General features: G+C 38.5%; 1 protein-coding gene across 7 annotated transcripts in view; it reads right to left on the reverse strand.

Moving 5' to 3' along the window:
* The window catches only part of LMO7 (LIM domain 7), a gene marked incomplete at its 5' end in the record, with an annotated part of 216,571 nt that overhangs the window by 7,278 nt on the left and 189,374 nt on the right, over positions 1 to 19,919 (reverse strand). For 3 of the 7 annotated variants that reach the window (XM_081084184.1, XM_081084182.1, XM_081084185.1), the window contains 12 exons: positions 2,404 to 2,617; positions 4,945 to 4,997; positions 7,065 to 7,130; positions 8,019 to 8,521; positions 8,896 to 8,988; positions 10,377 to 10,481; positions 10,693 to 10,718; positions 12,609 to 12,665; positions 14,339 to 14,399; positions 15,542 to 15,648; positions 16,637 to 16,798; positions 17,812 to 17,926. In XM_081084184.1, the coding sequence (XP_080940310.1) occupies positions 2,404 to 2,617; positions 4,945 to 4,997; positions 7,065 to 7,130; positions 8,019 to 8,521; positions 8,896 to 8,988; positions 10,377 to 10,481; positions 10,693 to 10,718; positions 12,609 to 12,665; positions 14,339 to 14,399; positions 15,542 to 15,648; positions 16,637 to 16,798; positions 17,812 to 17,926 (1,562 nt within the window). Of the gene's footprint in view, positions 1 to 2,403; positions 2,618 to 4,944; positions 4,998 to 7,064; positions 7,131 to 8,018; positions 8,522 to 8,895; positions 8,989 to 10,376; positions 10,482 to 10,692; positions 10,719 to 12,417; positions 12,460 to 12,608; positions 12,666 to 14,338; positions 14,400 to 15,541; positions 15,730 to 16,636; positions 16,799 to 17,811; positions 17,927 to 19,919 lie in introns of all 7 variants that reach the window. The other 4 variants (XM_081084180.1, XM_081084179.1, XM_081084183.1 and 1 more) reach the window with 2 other exon arrangements.

Genomic DNA, 19,919 nt, shown 5'->3' on the forward strand with positions numbered 1-19,919 from the left:
AATATTTAAGTACTAGAGGCCCAGTGCATGAAATTCTTACATGGGAGGGGGTGGGGGGTGACTCTCAGCCCAGCCTACACCCTCTCCAATCTGGGATCCCTCTCACAATCTAGGACTGCTGGCTCCCAACCACTCACCTGCCTGCCTGATTGTCCCAACCGCTTTTGTCTGCCAGCCTGATCACCTCCTAACCACTCCCCTGCCAGCCTGATCAACGCCTAACTGCTCCCCTGCCAGCCCAATTGCCCCCAACTGCCCTCCCCTGCTGGCCCAGTCACCCCTAACTGCCCTGCCTTGCCAGCCTGGTTGCTCCTAACTGCCCTCCCCTGCTGGCCTGTCCCCCACAACTGCCTTCCCCTGCAGGCCTGGTCCCTCCCAACTGCCCTCCCCTGCAGGCCTGGTTCCCCCCAACTGCCCTCCCCTGCCAGCCATCTTGTGTCCACATGGGGGCGGCCATCTTGTGTGTTGGAGTGATGGTCAATTTGTATATTACTCTTTTATTAGATAGGCGAGGCCCTGCATAGGTAGCTCAGTTGGTTAGAATGTTGCCCTAATGAGTCAAGATTGCAGGTTCAATCCCCAGTCAGGGTACACACAAGAATCAACCAGTAAATGCATAAATGGGTGGAACAACAAATCTCTCTCTCTCTTCCCCCCACCAAAAATCAATAAAGTAATAATAATAATAAAGTATATATTCTTTGATGTATCTTTGCATACTTAACAGAACATATCCAGAAGATAAAGTGCCAGAAACTAAAGTGCTCACTGGGTACAAACAAATACTTCTGCTCAAATAGAGTTTGCTAATAACTGAAAAACTGTCCAACCAATCAGGAGAATCCCTGTTTCCTTATACATTCATCAATACTAGACTTACACACTCATTTAACTCTCTACAAATCCCATATATGTTGATCTTTTATATGTTTAAAGACTTTATTTCTATTTCTATGAACTATCTGCTCTTATCAATTATCTATATATATAAAAGCCTAAGCGACCTCAGGACTGAACAATCTATGACACACACTGACCACCAGGGGACAGACACAACACAGGAGCTGCCCCCTGGTGGTCAGTGCATTCCCACAGCCAGAGCACCATTCAGCTGACAGACTCATCCCAGCAGTCCACCAGCCCAGTGGCAGCCACTCACTCCTTCAGTAGTCCTGCAGGTCCAATCTCCGGAGAATGGGCCAGGCACCAACAGACCAGCACCGATGGCCTGCTGGAAGTCGGCCTCTGGCACTGCATCCACTTCCCTTCCCTAGATGCTCCACAAGGAAGCATATAAAAGCGGCTACCAGGTGGTTCCCAACAACCAGTGCAAATGTCAGTGGAATGGATCCGGATCCCAGGCCGGCAAGGGCATCCCACCTCCTGCCTGGAGAGCCAATCGCATCCTGGCCTTTCCACCCCCCTGGGGGACCCCACCTGTGCACAAATTCGTGCACCAGGCCTCTAGTCTGTTTCTATAAAGCCATCAGGGTTTATCTACTGATTTACAAGTTAGTTGTGCATTGAGATAATTAGCTCTTTGCCTGCAATGTGTTGCCGATAATTTCCTTAGTTTCTTAGCTGTGGAAATACTGAATAAAAGTAGCCTTCGTATTCATTTACACAAGATACATCTTTTAAAATGTTCATCCTCTCATCTCCAATTAATTTATATCTATATATTTTTCAGGAAGTTCAAAAAATTGAGTTTTCACACTGTGAACACTATTATGATTCCAATCTAACCATTTTCACACTTTGTGAACACTATTATGATTCTAATTTAACCCTGGATAGGTAGCTCAGTTGGTTAGAGTGTTGCTCCAATGAGTCAAGATTGCAGGTTCAATCCCCAGTCAGGGTACACACAAGAATCAACCAGTAAATGCATAAATGGGTGGAACAACAAATCTCTCTCTCTCTTGTCCCCCCACCAAAAATCAATAAAGTAATAATAATAATAAAGTATATATTCTTTGATTCATTATCTCATTATAAACAAATAAACAGAAGCTTAATTTTAAGTCCAGCATCCAAGGAAGCACCAAGAACTGCATGAATTATTTAAGTGCCCAAATCACACTTCAGACTTTTACATCCAGCTCTGAAACCTATTAGTCATTTGGTTTTGTCCACATGTATTCCCTGCTGGAGCCACAGTCTCCTCATGTGGAAAACAGGAAGCTTATCCCTGCCTCAAAACATTTTCCCTGACAAAGCAACTGGTACGGGTCTGGCACCTGAGTGCCCAATGACATTTGCTTTACTTCCCTCTCTCCCACTACATCTTGGATTAAGAGAAGAAATTATGACATCTCTTGACCCACAGTAGCCAGCATGTCTAGAAATTAAATATTTGCCTCACAGCACAGAAGAGGAAGTAATTCCTAAAATGTCTCGTACCTTCTCATAATCCCAGGCAGACAAATGGGCTCTTTATTGACGCTGGAACTGCGCTGACGGATCCAGCTGCTGTCGGTGTGAAGGGATGTTTTCTTCCTCATTTCTTGAAGGATCTGTTGCCTCTCCAACTCTGCTCCTGATGGACCTGGTTCCTTCTTGGCGCTCCTCTGTGTTAAGCTCCCGTTCCCAACTCGGTCTAAATATTTATGGCTTCCTAAATTAAAAACACACCCAAAGCTGCAGGGTTAGCACATTAAAAAAGGAAGAGTGGATGCATCTCCAAATAGAGTGTAGCAAAAAATGAGCCATTGTGCACATATGCTAACATTATCAATTCTCAATGAGGCTGCTGCCTGGGAACCTACTCCTGGAAATTCCAATTCCACACCCAGAGGCACATCACAGAGCGCACTCCGGAAACCTAAGGAGGCTGCCTGAACAGGAGACAACCACACTGATTTCAGCAATAGGGAGTTACTAAATGCTCATCCAGAGGCGGTTTCTCTTCCACCTTTCCCTTCCTTACTAAATTAAGTCCATCGAGCTCATGCTCACTGAATGCTTGCTGTGACAACTCCACAGGGAGCTGGGTGTTCTCTCAAAAAACTTACACGTCCCCTGGGGAGAGAGTGAAGACATACAAGCATGCATCTGTAGATGCCATGACTAGAGCCTCCATGGTATAAGTCTATGACTTTAAGTCACGACCAAATTGAAGAAATAAGAGCATATTCAATCACTCCACTGGCTTTTGTGACACTGAAAAATAGCCACGTCGCCCGAAGGACAACCAAGGGATGTTATGAGACTTGTTTCTCTTCTAAGAAACTGACAAAGCGACAAGTCAAATTTATGAATGAAAATTAAGTCAAGTTTTATCCTGCAGGCTTTGTCTCATTGGATTTGCTGGTTACTTTCTGGTTTGGTTAGAACATCCATAACTTTGAAATCCTCCCCACCTTGATTTGGATTAGGAAATTTCACCTAGTGATATATTTTCTTTTCTTTCCAGATTCACTGCTATTGACATTCTTTCAAAATTCATGATGTGTCTCTGCCTTAGTTCATCTTCAAGTAAGCCATGAATAAGGCTGCCAAAGGTTCCTTATGTACATCTATGTTTATATTTGTGTATCACACAACTCACCAATTTCGTCAGATTTGAATTGAAACATTTTCTATTTTAAAAGTACCTTATTGGCATAACCAAGTTTTTTAGTAAAATATTTGATAACTTCCACTACCTGCGATTCATTTAGTTAAGGGGAGAAGACATACATGCCAGAATAATCAGGTTAACACCAGCCACAGATACTAATGAGTCAATTTCAGAGAGTCACACTTGCCATTACTAACACGTCATGTGTTTAAGTTCAGGAGAGAAAATGATCAATGCAGGTTAACAATGTTTCACGGCAGACAGAAGTACTTAAACCTTCATTTCCAGGGTGGTTAGTGGCAAATTCAGGGGAGAAGAAACTAGAAACCCAAATAGGTGAGACCAGAAGAACCAGGTCAGAAAGCATCTGGTAAGTTGGAGACTGAGAGAGAGAACACTTAGGTTATAGTTAAGCGTTCCTAATGGGAACAGCAGCAAACGAGGCTGGAAAGATAAACTAGGGCCAGATGACGAAAAGGAAAGGGGTGATCATAGAACCTAATAAAAACTGTAAATTCTACAAGTTTCAACAAGAAGTGACAAACTGACCATTTGGACCTGTACATGTGGTTTGGCTCACAGAGAGCTTTCCATTTTTAAATTCCTTGTCAGTGCTTAAAATATAACACAAAAATCCAGAGTTTGTGTGTTTGTTTTACTTCTCTTGCAACAGAAATGGTCAGTAATCACAGGCTTGCACTCTCCCACTTGGCAGTAACAGGCTGGAGCGGGTAGGAGTGGCTGTCCACTTAGATGGGTGTGTTCATGTTCACCAAGCTCACCTCAACCCTCACCTGGACCTCCATTCGTTTACATAACTGACCAAAGCCCTGCTTCCACAAAGCCTGGTATGCAAACCTTGCTTAAAATGATGCCTTTTTCTTAGTTTTTTTTTTCTTAGTTGTATAACATCAGCTACATGTGTGCCTAGCAAGGCACTCTATACTAACAATATCAGGTTCCAAATTGTTTTTGCCAAGTTAGTAAAATCATTACCACTTTGGGTTTTTTGACATCTAAATGTACAATTTCTACTTTATATGCAATTTTTAAGTCCTCTAGGGTTCTGCAGAAAACTTTTCTGTGCCATTCCTTTAGCTACAAGATGAAATCTACTATACAAACCTCTATCAGCAGCACTTGGCAAAATTCCCACATATTTCATTAGCTGTTTAAAACCATTTTAAGCTCCCAGTACTCCCCCCATTATAAAGTAAAGCCAAAATAAGCAAAAGATAGTTTGGTTTTTAAACACAAATGCTAAGAATATTCGGTATTTTAACTATGTAATCTTAATGAACCGGAAATATCTTGACCTTAAAAATACTGATCGTAGCGTGTGATAGCATAAATAAACAATTTTGGAAAAACTTCACATTTACCATTTTTATTTGTGGAGAAATCATCCAGCTCAGTAGTGGACCTGGATTTATTCCTAGAACACAGAACACAATGTATTACACATGTCTCATTAAGAACATCCTTTTCATATTTATGAAGAACCAAAAATATAACTTTTTAAAGAAGCAATTTATTTTCTATGTCTGTTGAGAACTACATTTATTTTTATATCAAGGATTTTTCATGTTGCACAAACTAGCAGGAAACAGTGACATCTCTAGAGGAGAGAAGAGCTTGATGCTAGAAATATATAATCATGTGAAAATCTTCTGCATCTTGTATGATGACTAATCTTACGATTTGACCCAATTATGTACTTCAACTCTCTTCCAAACCCCAGTCTTACCGGATGTACAAAGCTTTTGTCATCAGGGTTCCTAACATCAGACAGTCCTACTTGCTTCATACTGTCCAAGGGTCAAGAAGTCAACTTTTGGGGCACTAGGGTGCTACTCTGAAAGAGCAATTTACCAAATGCTATCCTAGCATTCTAAAGAGGCACTGAAGTGCACTGGCAGAAGCAACTTACGAAAATGCCTGACTTTGTAATGCCAACTGTAGGTCTGCATAGCAATACTTGCTGATCTCATTCTCATTCTACTAGGCACTTTAGCTTCAAATAATAGTAATAAAAATGAATGATGATATATGTTACCATACATATGTATGCTTGTCTTACATATGTACATGCATACAAGATATATGTGTGTATGTATACATTTAATAGTGGATAATATATAATGTAACATGACTGTTAGCAACATTTATGAATGGTTTCATTTGTATTCACATAGAAGAAAATACTTTTATGACACACTCCTTAATTCCTTGAGGGCATGCTATATCACAAATGCCTAAGTATTTCATATTTTTGAGGATTCCTTAAGTTTCCTATCTCTGCAATCTAATTATTTTCTCCAGGTAATGAGCTATATAATTAAAGCTTACTTAATTATACAAAGAAACCCATGGCTTTAAAAAGGAGATATACATATTTTAATCATCTACAGGTACCCAGAATCACGTATTATAAGTCAGGTGATTCACCACTAGAGCTTTTTCCTGCTGAATATCAGCCCGCCATTACCTGTATAGTCCTCTTCTTTTCCTATCTACTCTGAGTCCCAGTCAGTCTCCTGACTGCCTATACAGATGAGTCTTTCCTTATCTAGAAGGCAAACTTCCTTAAGAAATTTCAGCTCTGAAAACACAAATCAATGGTCATACACTGGATATTTTTATTCTGTGTAATGATTTCAAAAGTGGAACTCATTTTTTAAATTATTTAAAAACATTAAATTTAATGCTTTCGGAAATTTTGAAGAAGCACATATAACTTTTCAGATATCTGAAATCCTATCTGTATTCTCCCAAAACTGACCAGTAGTTCTAATCAAATTAAGAGAGGGGCCACATTTCTCATTGCAGATGTCCTCATGTAACTTCATTTTGGGCAAGCCTATGCCATGGCTTACAATCACTTTTTTAAAAATTGTTAAGGTAGATTGCAAAAAATGAACACAATTCTCCCCCTGTGCCCATTCCCCATGCATTATGGCCCCTCCCATAAAGAGGCAGAGTTCTTCCCCTCTCTGTGAACTTGGGCTGGCCCTGTGACTTTACTTGAAATAGTAGAATGCGGCAGAAGCAATGGTGTGCCAGGTCAGAACTGGGAGTGCGAGGTGCCCGGCATGCTTAATTCTCCTTAATTCTCTCTCTCTCGGCTCTCCCAGCCACCACGTATGCAAGGCTGCACTGCTCTGCTGCATGTTGAAAGCACACAGCCCAGTTGGTCTCCTCGCTCCAGCTGACAACCAGCCAACTCCCCGAAAGTTTACCTAGTAAACTGGTAGTAGACGCAGGATGAGCGCAATCAACTAAAAGAACTATCAACTGAGTTCAGCCCAAAAAGCTGACCCACAAAATCATAAATTAAGTTACTAAGTTGAGGGGTAGTTTTACATATCAACAAGCAAGTTCTCTTTGCATCCCACAAAAGATCAAGAGCTATAGTAGTTCTACAAAAACACCTAGGCAAGCCCTCAGAAATTCATATGAAGTCAATTACTCCTACCAAATTACAAGGAAATGTTCTACACACCTGTCACTAGGAAGCAAACCTGAAGATTCTTCCTCTCCCTTTGGTATATCATAGGAATCAACAGGCCTGAAAGATGGAAAAGGTTTATGATAAAAATAAAACTTTGATGCCTTCCCTGGGTTTAAGAAATAGATAAAAAAAAATCATGTTATTCTAGCACCTGTATGAGAATGCTCTCTTGTTTGAAAACTAAACACACAGAAGTATTTCAATCAATCATTGAAGAAAACAGACCTACAGCTACCAACAGACATTTGCAATTCATTCCACAAATACATGCTGTGTGCCTGCTATGACCCAGTAGGGTTCTAGGGAAACAAAACAAACTTATTGGCCCCCTAATGCTTACATTTTAAAGGGGCATGCAGGCCAACCACAAGCAAATTAATGCATATTATAAAGCAGAGAAGGGCACATGGAGGAAAGGGGTAGGGAGAGCCATGTTTCTTAGATGAGGCAGTTTAGAAAGTCTGAGGAGGTGACACTGCATCAGAGACTTAAACAACATGAGTAAGACAACAAACATGTGAGGGAACACTTCTCCAGGCACAGGAACTGGAAAATGCAAAAATCCAAGGGGCAGAATACGTTGTGCGTTCTCCAGATAGGAAAGGGATGATAGTGCAGCTATGACACACCAAGTGAGGGGAAGTCAGAGGAAGGTAGGTAGACCAAAGGGCCAAGACACTTCATACAAGCCTCCTAAGGCCCCAGAGAGGAGTTCAGGTGGTATTCTAATATGAGGGAAGCCATTTGGAGACACTGAGCAGGAAAGTAAGGTGATAGGCTCAGATTTACAATGGGATGGGTTCACTCTGGCTGCTTGTGTTCACTTGTGTAGAGAATGAATGGTAGGGAGCAGGAAAACCAGTGAGGTGCCTTCGAAGTGAGGAATGGATACAGCTAAGCCAAGCCAACTGAAAATGACATGCACCCATTGGCAAGGGAACAGACCTTCTATACTGGTATATTCTGACTGATGTCTCCCGCTCTCTCTCTGCCTGGTGCATCTGTTCTTCTGTGCGACGCTTCTGCACCTCTGCCTGGCGCTTCTGCTCCTCGGCCTGGCGCTTCTGCTCCTCAGCCTGGTGCTTCTGCTCCTCGGCCTGGCGCTTCTGCGCCTCAGCCTGGCGCTTCTGCTCCTCGGCCTGGCGCTTCTGTTCTTCTGCGTAGCGCTTCTGCGCCTCGGCCTCAGCCTGACGCCGCATCTCCTCCTGCTCTTCCTCATATTGTTGCTCCTTCAGTTCCCTCTCTTTCTCAATAGTGAGTTGTTCCTGCAGCTTCTTTCTTTGGTCCTCAATCATCCCTTCCTCGTGCCCCTGTCTCCTCTCCTCTTCTCCTGCTCGGGTTCCTTCCCTGTCAGAAGACTTGGACCCTTCATCCCAGGTGGCTTCCAAGGTGGCAACAGGAGGCTCCCGTGTGGTCAGAGCTATGTTTGAGTTCAGGACCATCAGCTCCTGCACAACCAGGGGGTGAAATTTGATTAAGATATGTCTACATTCAGTTTTTGATTATATCTATTGTAGTTGGCCCAGAATTCTATTGAAATGACATTAAATTTTATCACTAACAAAGCCACACGTGGGTGATGGAGATGTAACTTAGAAGACGATACACCTAGAGTCTGTAGATAGAATAATTTAATTATTGAGTAGAGAAACTAGGAGAAATGTTGAAACATCAAAGCAAAGTTCTGATAAATCAGAGCTCATTGTATTTTTCAAAGAGATACGTTGGCGAGTGCATGACAAAAGCCAAGTGAAATGGACAGTCTTCCTTTTTTCAGCAGATTTCATCAAGACAGAGAAGGAAGAACATGTTCTAACATTACCTCATTCAAGAACTTGTCATTCTCTCTCTCAGCCTCCTGCTGAGCTCTTTGCCACTCTTCCCTTAGTTTCTCCTGCTCACGTTGGTATTTTTCCTATAAAAAAAAAATGACAGCATATTGATTAATTAGCTAATTACTAGCCTGATGTTAATCTTTTTCATTAGCAGTTTTGTTAGCCCCGCCTTTCACCTCAATCTTTAAAGACAGAGATATTTATTTTAACCAATCAGATTTTAGTCCTCAAAATAGATAATACCTTAGATTGAAGTAAAATGCTGGTGCTGGGAAAGGGTAGACATTCAGAATTATACCCAAATGCACCCTTTAGCATGGTTGTAATTCATTAAAGCCCCTAAAGCTAACTGTAAGGGGGACTTAATTTCTCTGCAATAAACTGGCAGTAAGCCTCACAAAGCCTCCTACTCATACATGAATCTTATGTTCACTGCAGCATTATACACTATGGCCAAAACATGGAAACAACCTAAGTGTCCTGCGATGGATGACTTGATAAAGAAGATGTGAACATATATTTACTTGAATACTACTTAGCTATAAGAAAGGATAGAATATTACCATTTGCAACAGTATGAATGGATCTTAAGAGTATTGTACTAAATGAAATAAGTCAGAAAGAAAAGGACAAGAACCATATGGTTTCACCCATATGTGGGATATAAAACAGAAAACAACAAACAAACAAAAAGATACAAACTCATAGACACAGACAACAGAATGGTGGTTAACAGAGAGGAAAGGGATGGGGGGAGGAGGAAGAGAGTAAAGGAGGCCAAATATATGGTGATGGAAGGAGACCAGACTTTGGGTGGTGAGTACACAATGGAATATACAGATGATGTATTATAGAACTGTACACACAAAAATTATAAAATGTTATTGACCAGTGTCACCCAAATAAATTTAATTTAAAAAATAGTACATAGAAAAAAAAGAAATCCAAACTAGAGTGCCTCATATTTTCTAAAAATAAACACAAGGGTTAATAAATGATTTTAAAAGGAGGATTCTGGAAATCGTCAAATGAAAGGTAACTGTCTTTGTGTTTTAATAGAAAATTATTTTTAATACAAAAAATAATAATTGTATGTTAATACAAAATGCACTACCTATCAAAGTATTTGTTAATTATCAGGTTACTGGCTTTTTAAATTTATATATATATATATATAATTTTTTTATTGATTTCAGAGAGGAAGGGAGAGGGGGAGAGAGAGAAACATCAAAAATGAGAGAGAATCATTGACTGGTTGCCTCCTGCACACCCCCCCCCCCCCCGGGAATCTAGCCCACAACCCTGGCATATGCCCTGACCAGGAATCAAACCATGACCTCCTGATTCATAGGTCGATACTGAGCCACATGGGCCAGGCGAATTTCTTTTTTAATTTGCTTCTCAGTACTAGTGGCATTTACAGTAACAACAGGCCTACTTCCTGTTGCTCCATGTTATTCTGCTCTACCTGCAGCAGGCGGTCCTGCTCCTTCTGCCACCTCTCCTGCCGCTTTCGCTCCTCCTCTTGATCCCACGCCCAGCGACTCGGGGCACTGATAGTTGGAACTGGAAGCTAACCAGTTATGAGAGAAGAGGTGCAAACAAAGAATATGTTACATCATTAAGTCACCTATGGAAGCATATTTGCATACATAAGTTATTCATATCACCCTGTGTCTAAGTTATACTAAAGGACAGTTGGCTTTATATTTCAAAATAGGTCGCTTCAACTTAAAGAGACTGGGTCACCTTATTTATTCCAAAAACAAGTGAATGCTACTTACATCAGGAACCACAGAATCAGAGCTTCCTGTATGGCAGCATGTGGGTAAGGAAGAAAAAAACACAGTATAAGACTTTTCATTTCTATGAAATAATTTCTTTCAGAGAGTTATGTCACTAGCTGTTTCTATGCCAGTATACTAAGTGACATCATTTTTTTTAAACAACAGGAGTAAATCCTTCTTTTCCTCTTAAATTCCATCTGTTTGTTATCCATCTTCCAAATTCAAAGTCAGTTTAAAAGAAAAAGGAAAGAAGAAAGGGTCAACCATGGGTGCTAAGAGTACAACCAATTCTAGGTACAAGCGCTGGATCAATGGTGTATTTATGAATAAGTTAGAGGGTTTGTTTATTAATAGACTGGGATGCTATCTCATAGTTTGGCCTACTTAAAAAAAAAGAATTTCAAATGTTACAATATCTACCAAATCTAATTTTTACTTGTCACTATTCAATTATAATGTGAGAACTCTAAGCTAATTTTCTTAAATAAGCCATCACATCAAACATGTTCAAGAAACCTTTCTTTTTCCTCTACTATTATTTGAAACATAAATATTCAAACTTCATATGTATGGCATAGTGTTATTCTTTTGCTTTTTCACAGTGTTACTCTATTTAGTCTTAGCGGGGTCTACATAAGTGTGTGTCTGTCTGTAGTACAATGAATACAAACAAGTAAGCAAATTTCATAAAATACGTATCATATAGTACCTTTAAATTTTCCTGAAACCTCAGCTGTCAAATAAATTATTCACTTACACAATTATATTTTTAAGAAAACTGTTTTGAGACTTAGGAAAATATTCTTCCCTAAAATAGCCTGCTGAAGAAAAGTGAGTAAAAATTAGGATAAAGGAGAAAAATATTTGCTTTATTTTAGTCAATCTGAGCTAGAAGTATCATACTGCATCAATTAAGTTACCAGGGAGAAACAGAAGTTTAACAAAAATATATCGAAACCACTAAGAATACTGACACAGGTAAACCTGGTGCATGCACAGCTGGTGAACTATTGCTATGTGTGGTCAAGAGACCGTAATTCAACAAAGGAAGACTACCAGGAGACTGACAAAATATAAAAGTCCAGTAAACATCGTGTTACAAGGCAAGTTTGTAAGTCTTTGATCATCTTAAAAGTAAGAAACCATAACATTTTAGACACCAACAGCACACACTCCCCACTGACCATGCCATTGCGTCTCAAATGTTTGGATATTACTCTTAAGTTCTTGACAGTGAATCACAGAGCTCAAACTGCATTCATGAGACAGAGCATCAGGCACACGTGAGAGGGAAGAAGATGCCACATGCATAGCACATCGTAAGGGAGCATTGCCCAACTACACCAACACAGAGCACCTCAAAATTCACTTGTTCACAAATGTCACCAAAATTTATTTACTTTTAATTTACTTCTAAGTCAACAGAGCAGTACTATCAATACTCCAAAACCGCCATCCCAATAATAATAAACAGCTCTGCTTTTTTATTGGGAACATTTTCCAGAACCAAAAAGCAGAGGTCTTTAGAAAGTTAGCCAATGATATGTTGGTGTAATCTAAGATTATGCAATTTGTAGGAAGTAGTAAGGCTTACATGAAATGCCTCATTTCTTACTGTCACCCAGTGGGGAAAAAAGTGTGTGTTTAATAGCATCTCAATTTTTTAATTAAAAAAGAAAAAAGAAACTTCAGAGGTGCAAAGGACACGCAAAGACCCATTACCACAGAGGTAGACCCACGAGCTGTAAGAAAAGCCTGATGGCCCTGGGGAAAGAACGGAAATGGGTTATGTCGTTGGTCACGATGACAGCCACACCGAAGAGGCTCAGTGCCCAGCACCACAGACCATCAGGAAAGGTGGAGGGTGGGAACAATTCCATGAAAATGCATGAATTGTCAGCTTGGTGGTTTACCTTGTTCAAAAAATTGTGATCGCCTTTTTAAGTTTTTCAAAGAAATAGGTTCAGATGCTAGTTGAAAAATACAAAAAAAAAAAATCAATAAGATGTCATTCATTTTAATTTCTCACCACTGGAAAACTAAATGATACTTGCTATATATATATTTCTCATCTATAGCAATATTATTTTTTAATAATAAAAATGACAAAACTGATAGCCACAGAAGATATGTATTATTTCAATGCACAGAGACATACATATTTTTAGTAGTCTATGCTATATTCAAATTAGTAAAAGGAACTAATATTTTGATTAATAAATTTTAGCAGATAAGCAGTCTAATTTCACAAAAGTCAAAACAGCTTTAGGAAAGTAGAAATTAAATATTTTTGCTTAGGTCAGTAAAAAATCTCTTCTAGTACAAGGAACATTGTTTGTAACTAAGAGTCTTCACAATACAGGTGAGTAAAATAGAAACTAAAGAATAATGGGGAAGAGGACAAGAAAATAAATAATAACCAGAGAAAGAGAAAATAAAAGCAAGTGCTAAACCTAAATCATTCTTCTAACTAGAATACTTTGCCCTCATTTTCAAGATCTTTCAGCCTCCAACTTTAAGTAAAACAAATGGAGTCCTGTCAAATAGAAAGAAAAAGAAAAAATTCTGACTTCTCCTATGGGTCTCTCGTGAGATTATGGCAAATGATTATCATACTTCAATATATTCATAAACTATAAATGCAGTTATTACTTGATACTCATTGTTGTTTACTTATCTAAAGAAAAAACTGAAATGACAGACCTGTGTAGTGCCACAGTCACTAAGGAGTTAAGTGTCTTATCAGTTTGCTTTGCCTGAGTCACTGGCAGAACAGGACCCGGATGTCTTATATTTAAGATCATGAAGAAAAATAAGCCTTGCTTTAAAAACTCCTTTGATAAAGAATGCAGTATCAAACAAAACATAGTCACTTCTGATGGTCAGAAACTAAGTATAAAGAGAGGGAAATTTATAAACTTAGTTTGGCTTTGACATTGGACTATGAACTGGCAAATGCAGATTCAAAGCCACCAGCCTGCTGAGAAAACCCAGGCCGATTCCTGGCAGTCTAGTTTCATGTTAAAAGAAATTGCATCTTCTGTGGGTCGCTTTCCCGGACTATTTCTTTTGTATGCCTATGGAAACATGTGGTAGCTAAATTATTTATAAGCCAACAGAAGGAGGAAGAGAATGATAACTCCATAAAGCAAAATTATCCTCGATACTATGCCTGCTTTTTTATTACAAATGGGTACTTTTGCTAACAACTGTTACTGCCCTTGGCATTTCCCTATTAATACTAGCCGCCTCCAAGCTTGTCCCTTTCACAACACTAAAGGGAGAAAGGAAACCTCATTCATTATTTTGTATTTAACCAAGATTCCCTTTGGCAGCATCCCATAGCAAGAAGGCTGATGGCCTGGGCAAAACCAGTCTTTCTTCATTGGCTCAGGCACACAGGCACTCAAAGCTGTGGACATGCTGCCAAAGCTTTGCTTGCCGTGCCTGCACCATTCTACTCGGGAGCCCGGAGAGAGCCCTTCCACCTGGCTGCAATCCGATCTGGGTGCTAACCTTTTAGTTTCAACTTGCAGTGGATCAGTTTTTCTTTCACTCACAGGTATTAATGTTTATATTAACAGAACTGCGGTGCTATGACTTTGCTTACACTATAAATGTAAGTTATAATGGTGGTGTTTACCTTTTAATTCAAAAGTACTGCTTTCATCACGAATCCCATTGATTTCCTTGGACTCAGTATTCTGGAAGGAATACAAATGCCAGTTAACAACATTCTCTCCAGCTGGACTTTGGGCTTAAATAATGCATTTGCTGTTAATGCAAATATCTTTTAGTCAAATGAATTGTTGAGGATATTAATGTATTCTTTACAGCCTTTTACATATACAGTGGGGCCTTGACTTACGAGTTTAATTCCTTCCGAGACCGAAGGAGCTCCTTAAAGAGCTCGTTAACTCAAATTACTCTATCAACTCAATGCAAAAACTCGGAGGAGAGACAGCTGGTATCTCAAAAAACTCGTTAGTCGGGACACTCGTAAGTCAAGGCTCCACTGTAATAGTTACTTTTATTTTACTCTTTAAAATTTGTGGAAGGATTAATGACCAGCTGCAAGCATGGATGCCTTTAAGTTCAATCAGTCATTAATTTTCTAAGAAACAAATAATGATTAGTCCATTTGGCTTGTATTTATGAGTAAGCAACATAGTTATATAGGATTCTCTAACATTTATACTTGTCTTACACAATGTAGCAGGACCTCCTTATTAGATAAAAGAGGGTATCATAGGATAACAATAATATATCAGGGAGTCAATATAAACATTTATTTGAAAGTTTAAATCTAAGTATTCCTCTGATATTTAGAAAACTTTCTACATTATAATTATTTTAATCAATTAATGTAACAGGGTATCTTTTAACCACATACATAAATCTGCCCACCAAATTCACCTACTCAAGATTAAAAATACTTCATGGGGTTTTAAATTGCACACAATTACTATACTTATTTTACCAGTAAAGACCAAAGAAAGCATAGAAAAGCCATAGTATATAATTTTACATAATTAATACTTCACATTCACAAAGATCTGAGAAATGGGTATAATGATGAAAGATTGGTAAGAAACACCTGCAAAACACCAGTATGGGATCTTTTGATTTTACCATTATATAACTCATTATTACTCTAATTATTAATGAGTAATGCTCATGATGTTTAAAAATACATTTTACTCTCATTACTATAAATGATCTTATTTAATTATGTGGTTTTTAAAGTAGCATCAAAATTGTTCAGACAAAATAAATTCTTCTCCCCCAACACACATTTCCTACAGTTGCTTTGCTCTAAACAAATATTCCTCCTCAAAATACTTACAGAATTCTGAAGGCTTTCTGAGAAATCAGTCATTATTGATAGATTTGAAGATCTGTCTGAGTTGTAAATTCCAGAAGTTGCATCAATCCACTTTGTTTCAGGTGAACCTATAATTTTGGTAGCCATACTGGTGAGATTGAGGGTTTTATGCCGTATAAATGGCAGGGAAGGCTGGTCTTTGCCCCAATCTGATTGGCACGTGAAGATCAAGAAATGAGTACACATAAATGTTGAAGTGGAAAGAACAAAGTTACTGAATGCACACATACAATATGCACATACACAAGATAGACAAACAAATCAGGCAGTGTGTGAAAGAAACGAAAAGATTAAGGATTGTTACCAAGAGACCACCTTCCGAAAACACAAGGGTTAGATCATGTTAATAATGGAAAAGACTAGCAAATTTGCTGAATCTTTCTGTAAACCAGGACTGGAAATTAGTTTTTTTATATCAAAAGTTGGTAGGTCTGTGGTGGTTGAATGTCCATTCCCATCTAACTTCTGTAACTAAGAAACACAGTAATGAAATGTAGTTTGAAAGTTTCTTGAGAATGAAAGGCCATCCCCATTTCACTTCTATAAATAAGAAATGTAATAATGGAATGTATTTTGAAGGTTTCCTGAGAACGAACAACAGGAATATGGCCTACCATGTTCTCTCTTACACCGGTTACAGTTTTGGTGCTGTAGAGAAAGTCGAGTCGTAGTCTAATTCTTAATACTCAACATAATTACATGACTCCCCAATGCAGATACAATTACAATAGCCTTCAAAAAACATGAGAGAGATATTTGAACGAATTTTTAAAAAACAATAATCTTCAGTTGATATATGCATTCAAAGTCAGCCAAGCATATAAGTCAGTCACTAAATAATGTAGAATTCAGTAAATTTGCTAGTGAAAAGTTTTCAGACAGACTATTCAAGGAAGTATTACTCATGATTCGTCTTGACATAACCAAAAAAATATCTTTAAGCAAAAAATTCAAAAAACTAAGAGAAAAAATTGTTATTGAAGCAAGTTGTTATAACCACTTGCCAAAGACCAGTTCCCAATTTAAAAAGCCAGACACGATGATAAGCCAACTCACCAGACTTTCCATACCGCCTAATATCCATTACTAGGTTTCCAGTTTCTTGAGCATGAGCCATGGCTTCTTCCCACTCTTTTGTGTCCTTATATGAAAACTTGGTATTGTTGATGGCAATAATTTCATCATCTACCTGTAGCTGAGAAAATTCTGCTGGGCTACCTAAATAGAGCAAAATAAACAACCAATTTAAAAATAAACAGGTCCTACAGTCATTGATTATTTAAATTAAAGAATAAATGACTTTTTAACCTCAACTAACCATTTCTCATAATTTTTTAGGTGAAAAGGAGTCACAAAATTTCTTAGTTATCAAACATTTGAGTATCAACAATACACAAAGCACCAGAGGCATATTTTATTATATAGTATATGTCATCTTCATTAACATTTAAAGGACAAATGATAAGTTCATCTGTTCAAAAAAACTTTTTATTAACCTCCTAAGAAAAGAGAAAATGTTTATTTTAAAATTTTAAATGTGTAATAAACTGCATTTTAGTTGAGCTTCCAAATCCATATGTATTTTGGAACAGAAGAAAAGAGGGCCACTTAAAAATGATTAAAATTACTACTTACCATTATCTCATTGGAGAAGTCTAGAACTTTCAAAGGAAAAGCAATTTAGCATGCAATTTTATGTAGTTAAAATATGCAAATGAGGAACTCCTCTTAAATACCATAGTTTCCTTTTTATTTTTAGGCCCTGTGGTAAGAGTTCAGGGCTTGACTTGGCATAGTCCTGGGTGGGGGTGGGGCAATCCTTTTGTAAAAGTCCCAGAGCATCCTGAGGTCTCCATAGGCCCTAGTTGTATTAGGACGCTCAGAAAACACCATTTAATTATATAGCACAGAGAGATCTACCACATACACAGATGATTGGGTTCTATTAGCATTTTCAAATATTAAGCCTAACATTTTGACAAATATATTCTGTAAAAGTCACAAAAATAAGACTCTTCAAAACTACAATTAGTTAGGTAAGGAGAACAAACAACATGTAGTTTGTAACTCAACTATCAGTCTCAGGGAAGAGGATGTATCTTCTCACTTTACTGCTGCATTTTCCACATGTGTGCTCTCCTGTATCAAATAAACCAATGTCTGGGGGTTGGGGAGACAACATAGGGTAGCAAAGGAGAAGAAATTTCAGTAAAGCAAAATCTATAAATTACCTGCTTCCACTGATGCTATGAAGATCCCGGAAATATCCCATTTTACTGTAAACCCAAAGTCAAGGCCGTTCCCAGGCGTCTGGTTTATGCTGATTCTCATATCACTGAACTGATCCTGAAAACAAACATGAAACGGTGTGATCAGGTGTCCCTGGCACCCACGTGGAGGAAAGTCTATCCATGAAAGAAGGGAGGCTGCAGGCAAGGGACACTTCAATTATTTCATGATCAACTGGGAGCTTCATTCTTTTTCCTGGGTTTAGAAAAACCTTCATTTATATAAATATTACCAAGTTTATTATTTTTCTTCTAAATTAGGGGAAATTTATATCAACAGATGTTTTTCTTCACATTAATATAATAAATCAGTTGGCCATTGATAAAGCTTATGCTTTTGCTCACCATATAATTGGGTCTAATGTAAAGACTATTTGTTTATACCCAGGAATGCAGTTGAGTGAGAAAATGTGTGTGTGTGTGTGTGTGTGTGTGTGTGTGTGTGTGTAATGGAATATTCTTAAGTCCTGAGAAAAGGAACATTCTGCCATTTGCAACAACATGGATGAATGAACCTGAGTGTACGGTGCTAAGTGAGATAAGTCATGCAGAGAAAGACAAGTACTGTATGATACCATGTATGTGTGAAATATAAAAACGCCCAACTTGTAAAAATAGAAAATGGTGTTTACCAGGAGATGGAGTTGGGAAGGATAGGACAGATGTCGTTAAGGGTACGCACTTACACAAAGTCGTTAATAAGCCCTAGGGATATAATGCACAGTAAAGTGAACATAGACAACATATTATATTAAAATCATCACACCTGTTAGAGAATAGAACTTAATGATTCTAACCTCTAAAGAGAAAGAGTAATTATGTATTGTGATAGAGGTGCTAATTAACACTACATTTATACAGATATAAATGTATCAAATTAACATGTTGTACACATTAAATTTACAGTGTTATGTCAAATTCAATAAAATGTCAGTTTTGAAAATGCAAACAAATATGTAAATAATTTATTTTGAAAATGTCATTATGCTTATAAAAAAAAAAAAAACTTCCAACACTGAATTTAGCTGAATCATTTCAAGGGGTTCACAGACACATAATTCAGCGACCAGCAGCATGCTTATCTAGGACAAGTACCACCCCTAAAGAGCATTTGAAATTTGGCAGGGCATTTCTGCTTGCCCCACTGCCACATGAAGACAGAGCTGCTAGACAGCTGCAAGATGCTGAACTATGTGATCTCTGAGGAACCAGCAGTAAGACGTCAAAACACCCCCTATTGAGACACCCTGAGCTGTAGGCCACCACTTCCTTGAAGTGACATTAGCTCAATAGCCACTTCGACAATAGATAGAATTTTATTTCTGTGTCCATCATTATACTACACAGCAACAAATTCTAAGTTGCACAGACTTTCTTAAAGCCATCTTCTAAAACAAACATTTTAAGTTTTACAGTATCCCATGCCTGTGGAAATTTAACTATGCTTCATCATTTGCATGCTTTGTTTTGGGTACATGGCAGACATGAAGTTTAGCATAATGAGTTTTCCAGACTAGTGTTTTAGTTCTTTGATTCATAATCATAAAGAACTTAGACTTAAGAGTTTAAGATATATATATATATATATATATATATATATATATATATATATATCCTATATAATAAAAGGCTAATATATAAATTGACCAAACGGTGGAACGACCAGTCGCTAAGATGCGCACTGACTACCAGGGGGCAGATGTTCAATACAGGGCTGCCCCCTGGTAGTCAGTGTGCTCCCACAGAGGGAGCGCCGCTCAGCCAGAAGCCCGGCTTACAGCTGGCGAGTGCAGCAGCAGCGGCAGAAGTCTCTCCCGCCTCCGCAGCAGTCAGACATCACCTGAGGGCTCCTGGACTGTGAGAGGGTGCAGGCCAGGATGAGGGACACACCCCCCCCCCACCCCCAGTGTACGAATTTCGTGCACTGGGCCTCTAGTATATATATATATATATTCTTAAAGCCACTGTATTTTTCAGAAAAATAGCTACAACTTCTGCATTATAATTTGGCAGTTAAACTGAAACTTAGGCCCTACTGAGCAATTCCTAAA

The sequence above is a fragment of the Myotis nattereri genome, assembly GCF_964212035.1.
Source record: "Myotis nattereri genome assembly, chromosome: 2".
Taxonomy (NCBI): domain Eukaryota; kingdom Metazoa; phylum Chordata; class Mammalia; order Chiroptera; family Vespertilionidae; genus Myotis; species Myotis nattereri.